The 6,000-nt window shown below is 43.2% G+C and overlaps 1 protein-coding gene across 1 annotated transcript in view; it reads left to right on the top strand.

Annotated features, from left to right (window-relative positions):
* armc2 (armadillo repeat containing 2) overlaps window positions 1–6,000 on the top strand; it is a gene marked incomplete at its 5' end in the record, with an annotated part of 28,466 nt that overhangs the window by 404 nt on the left and 22,062 nt on the right. Inside the window, 3 exons of the mRNA XM_084082110.1 lie at window positions 269–341; window positions 1,077–1,242; window positions 2,579–2,714. Coding sequence (XP_083938236.1) covers window positions 269–341; window positions 1,077–1,242; window positions 2,579–2,714 — 375 coding nt within the window. The remainder of the gene's footprint in view (window positions 1–268; window positions 342–1,076; window positions 1,243–2,578; window positions 2,715–6,000) is intronic.

Genomic DNA, 6,000 nt, shown 5'->3' with positions numbered 1-6,000 from the left:
CCTGCAAAAAGAGTGAAAATAGCCAAGCTACAAGTGAGCTTGTAGATTGGCTATTTTCAATATTTTGGAAATTCTTTGAAATATTTTGAAACCTTCCGCCTAGAACGGCATGCCCAAAATAGATAGATTATTAATTGATTATTTTGTAATAATCAATTATATCGATTAGTTTGATTAACTGTTGCACCCCTATTCTAGTCCTCATGGTTATAGAATAAGGCCAGGTTCACATGCAACCTGTCAAATTCACTTTTCATTCTCCTTACAGTCTTCATGCTCGCAATTTCGACACCCCCGATTCGCGACCAGGGTCAGGCAGTCGCCTCTCCCCACTGGCCCATGTAAGTTGTCTCAAAAACAAGCCGACTCCACACCTGTGAACAGTATTTCACATAGTGGCTCATATCCGTGTTACGGTTGTGTAACTTGTGTAAAGGCCGGAAGCTGTTAATGGTGCAGGCTTCAGTATCCTGAATATTAGCAAGATGAACTTGCACAGAACACAAATGATCAGCAGCAGTGAATTGAATAATGTGTCATCATGCTAAGGTGATGACATGTTAGGTGTTGTATTCAGGTTGGCTTTCTATATTTACATTTATTTTATAAATGGTGGGCCAAATACATATAATAATTTTTATTTTAATGAATTGGAAGGCCAAACAATTCTACAATTGCTACACATTGTGTTTAAACCCGTGAATAGCGGCAGTCATTTGGGCATAAACAAGAATGTGAAGGGTAAATTTAGGTATGCATGTTTAAATCATTTATACTTTACATTCTTTCCACCAATTTTCCAAAGCATACATTTATTCTTTTTTTACATTTTGGAAAAAATATTCAATTTAACATTGAGGTTCCCAACTTCCCACAATGTTTACCTGTGCCCATTCGACCTGTATCCAGCAATCCCATGTATATCTGCTAAAGAAACAATCCCACAAGATGGGGAGTTACTGTGCATGTGCGCATGCACTCAGAGTACAATCCTAGCTGTCTGAGCACATTGTTTACTTTACTGCATTGCTAGCCTTTGAGAATGTAAAGTGATTGTTGTGTGTGTCTTGTGCTAGAAGCCACATTTTCCAGCAAGCTGTGATGTTGCAGAGCCGGTCAAGGCCTGTCCCAAACCCCCTCCTGTGCCACTGGAAGAGAAGAGGGCATTGGCAGGGACACGGGTGCGCCTCCTCAGGGCAGGATCTCTCACCACATTGGCACCTGTACAACGAGCGGCAGAGGGTAAGGACGGTGAAAGAAGGATGGCCAGATGACATGCGTACACGTAAATAGAGTCCGACCGATATTTCGGTCTGGCCGATATATCGACCGCTACTTGACTTTTTGGACGATATTGTTATAGGCCCGATTTTCAGCCACTTTCAATCTGGTGTCTCTATATTGGGCTTGTCATTTTGCAAAACCTTTCTAATATAACAGATTTATCGGGATCGGCATCGGAGTGAAAAAATCTGCCATCTGTTATGGACGTAACAACAAAATCGGGGAAAATTAAAAGTTTTAATATTTGTACCGTTCGTTAACAGTTATGGATTTGTGTGAGCGGATATAATTACATAATCTAGCAGCATGTACAAAATGTAATTATTGATAGGAAATCCCTTATGCTCTGTACTGTTGAACTTTTTCATAAAAGCAGGACAGGATAAATACCTAACCACTTTCAACCAGGCGTCCCTATATAATAGCTCTATTACGTTTCTTGAAATGTTCAGAAAAAAAACGATCTACAAGCTCACAGCGATGCATTGTGAGCCTGTAGATCGGCTATTCTTGCTATTTTTGAAATTGGGCTTAAGTGGTTAAACATGTGTGTACGTTGGAACTACAAGGCCACACTTTTATACCAACTATCTGTCAGGAGATTTTTATATCTGAGGTACTGTACCTAAATCAAATAAACAATGAAAAGCAAAATGACTTCACATAGGGTGTGTGAACCCCCCCCCCCCCCCCCCCCCAACTAGAAGAATACTTGGATTAAGATTCTCTGTTCCCACAGCCTCTACACTACACCTCCTCATTGTTCATTTAAATTAACTCTCAGGATCGTGCTGTGTACACAGTAAACTCCTCAGTGTTCATTTAACCATTTGTAAAAATGAACACTAAGGAGTTTGCTGTGTATCAAGCCCAATTTATACTTCATCTTACAACAGTGTCGCATGCCAAACATGGCTGATCCAAAAGCTCACAATGGTCGAGCTTTAGACTCTACCTCAGTTGAACTGATGGGAAAAAAGGGGGAAAAAACTGGGACCATTCAGTTCACCTATTGCTTGCAGCTTTAAATCATCCGTGCTGGCAGCTGAGTAGCCGAAGAAGCTTTTCTCAAAGGGAAATGAATGGATTCATTCACAGGCCAATATTATACCTGATTTACATTCTCGGTGGCTGGCTTGGGCGAAGAACCTACTTTATTGGTGCTGTTTTGAATGGAAAATGCATAATCTCTTTCCAGATCCTTTGCTTGCTATAGTACAATAGTGCAGTAATAATAATAGCACTTGTACGGCCTGTGAATAACCTGTTGCCACGTCCCCTCTGCCGTCTTTAGCGAGGGAGAGATTAAGTCCAGACGAAGAACAAAGGCAGCAGTCAGCCAAAAGAGAGGACAGGAGACCCCCCAGTGCAGACCACTCTGAGGTCCACGGCACCCGCAAACCTGGCCCGCGCAGAACAGCAAGCGAAAGGTATACTTTATTCTCCCCTCTATCCGACTTGCTCTATTTGTTTCTCTCCTGCACCCTCTCTCCCTCCTGCCCTCTTTTTTTTCCTCCAATGTGACAGTTTGACAAAATCATCAATTATTTATTGCAATGATTCTATCGATTACATTTTTATTTTATTTTTTTTAACCTATAATTTTTATCCCTCGATTTTGTAACCCCTTTTTTCACCCGGTGCCAATTTGCTAAGTGATCCTGGGCACTACACTCCCCCCACCAGCCTAGGGAGGCCAGGGCCGAGCTCATGCCTCCTTCAATGCATGAGAGCCAACTGACCTTCTTGTCACCTGACAGGGGGGAGTTTCCCTGGTTGGACGTAGCGCGTGGAAGGAACACGTTATTCCAACCAGTTCCCTTCCCCTCCATCAGGCGCCCCGGCTGACCAGGGGGAGGCACGGCAGTATAGTGACCAGGATTACTACATGTTTTTGTGAGGGTATTAACTGCCCTAGGAGACACGGGGAGAACATGCAAACTCCACACAGAGTAGGCCCGATTACATTTTTGATTAATCGAATAATCGAGAAGCATGTTTTTCCTGGAAATGTGTATGTCAATGAATCAATGTGGGAAAAAAATCATACTAATCGATTAGTATGATTAGCCCTATAGAGTGCCAAAGTCCTGTCGTCACTCCCACTACCCCTTGGTCACAGCGTTATTTTTTGTATTGGAATACCCATAGCATCATATAAGAACTGTGTATCAAAAATAAACAAACCACCCCAGTGATTTTGTCAGGTAGGCCTACTTGACTACTGTGTCGTTTATGATATTGAGTTACATTTGAGGCACGGCTCTACAAAAGAGCAAAGGTGTTTAAGGTAGAGTGCATGAACCTCTCTCGAGTATGTGAGAGAGAGAGAGAGAGAGACAGAGAGAGAGACAGAGACAGAGAGCGAGAGCGACAGAGACAGAGACAGAGACAGAGTGAGCTTTGCTCCCGTCATGGGAGAATATTGTAATACAACTTCTGACTATAAAAGTGAGTCAGTTATCATTATCTTTATTAGATTTTTATTGCACTTAATAGTACACCTGTACAACTTCCTCACATACCTCATAGCAAAGCACTTACAAAGACTCTTTTACATATTCCAGTACAAAAACCTTTCTATAAATATTCACTCACCTCACCTGTCATAGCTTAAAAAATGCTTCTTCAAATTAAGATGCTCAGACACACATACTGTACTATACAGCAGTGGTTCTGAAAGTAGGGTCCGGGGACCCCCAGTGGCCCTTGGGGGGTTCCAGGGGGTCCCCAGCTAAATGATTGATAGTTATGGACCCTCACAGGTCTGTAAATCTGAGAGTTGGAGCCAAATGGAAACTCTCAGAGATAAATGAACACTGAAGATTTTACAGTGTAGACTTAAGACTGGGGTCCCAGAGATGAAAAACAAAAGTATCTAATGGGGGTCCATGGCCAAATGCATTTCAAACTAGGCGTCCTTGAAATTAGATAGGTTGATAATCACTGCCATAGAGTATATCATGGCTGTAGCTACAGTAGATCAGCCTCCTGGCCAGTCAGACTGGGTCTGTCTGACCTACAGTATCAGCCTTTACACCTCTTCGCCTCAGAGAGGCTAAAAGCTCCTCTTTTAAATGCCGACCTCATCAGCCGTGTGTCAGTGGGAGGGACGTAACTCTGGATGCGAGGACAGGGTGGGTGGGGGTGGGTGGGGATTTCGGGGGCTGTCGTTAAAATCCCTCCGCCTATCGATTTGGTGGGGCAGCTGGGCCTGTGGTGGGGGAACGACTCATAAAACACTTTTACTGGAAGTCTGCTCTATGGACACCCCACCCCACCCACCCACCTGCACAACCTCCTCACCTCTTGCCTTACAAGCCAAGTTAACACACAATAAGTGTATGACATGTTGCTGACACCATGAAGAAGTCAAATGTTAGAATAGGGCCAAGTTCACTTCCAGCTTTGGGGAAAAAAATCCACATTACATCAGAATGACGTCCCAAAGATAAGGTTGAAGAATTCTCCTAGATGTTTCAGAATGTTCTGTGTTCTCTATTCTCCTGGCTGTTTCAGAATGTTCTGTGTTCTCTATTCTCCTGGCTGTTTCAGAATGTTCTGTGTTCTCTATTCTCCCGGCTGTTTCAGAATGTTCTGTGTTCTCGGGTCTGTACTGGTACAGTATACCTTTGTTATACACGTTGCCAACTACAATTAGTACAGCACATCTTGGTACTCATACCGTTCCACCATGCACTCCCTTGTGTAGCAACTAGGCCAACTACAGATAGTTTGGAAAAAGAAGTATTCATACACAGTAAAATCCTCAGTTTTAATTTATGTGCAGCTATATGTAACCAAATGAACCTGTAATGGTCCATTTGGTTCCTAACTATCAATCATTTAGCTGGACATAGTGTACTCTCTCACAGCTAAGTGAATACCCAGGAATGTACAGTGTAGTAGTTTGAGGAGATAGACCTTTCTAAGCAGAAAAATAGAGACAGCATGACAGATTAATATGTTGAGTTGGAGGAGATACGTGTAGAGATAGGAGAGATTAGCCATCCACTTGGTTCTTTTTCTCCCAATAAGCCAGGGCTTTATAGCTCCAAATGGCTCTCTATTAGATTTGGGTGCCCATCTGGGCAAGGCTGGCAGCAGCAGTGTGTTGTGACTGCAGCACACTGGCCAGGCTCTAAGACAGAGATGAGGTCATGTCTCAGAGAATGCTCTATCACACAAAGAGGCCTTATTACCAGACTCCTAATCCTATCACACAGAGCCATAGCCCGCCTCTGGCATTCACAATAACATGGCCTGGCTGGCACTCCTGGCTACATGTGCCCCGCGTGCCAGCCTTCACCAACCACTTCACCGGCGTGCGGTGTCGCGGAAATAGCAGACCTGCAAGCTCACAACGTGTCGCATCTGCGATGCGTTTTGAGCTTGTACGCATGATGTATGAATCGTATGTATGTATGAATCAAGCTTCACACACCCCTCAAAACCTGCTCTCTAGACCAGAATTCATAGGTTATACATAGTTTAGTCAAGGTTTGGGTGTAATGCCATTAAGCAACACTTTCTGGACATGCTCCATTAGGTACTCTGTGGGCACTGCGACAATTGCCAGTGACACATTTCTCTGTTATGTCACATTTTCTACTTTTGACCCACTAGCCAGACTGTCTCATTTGAGTGTCAAAGCTAAACATGTGTATACTCTGCAGTACCTGCATTAGACTCACATTCATTGTAATGTATTATACA

Source organism: Gymnoscopelus microlampas, assembly GCF_963454915.1.
Source record: "Gymnoscopelus microlampas genome assembly, chromosome: 16".
NCBI classification, from domain to species: Eukaryota; Metazoa; Chordata; class Actinopteri; order Myctophiformes; family Myctophidae; genus Gymnoscopelus; species Gymnoscopelus microlampas.
Note: the sequence above shows the minus strand (reverse complement) of the source record. Positions and strands in the feature narration are given on the sequence as shown.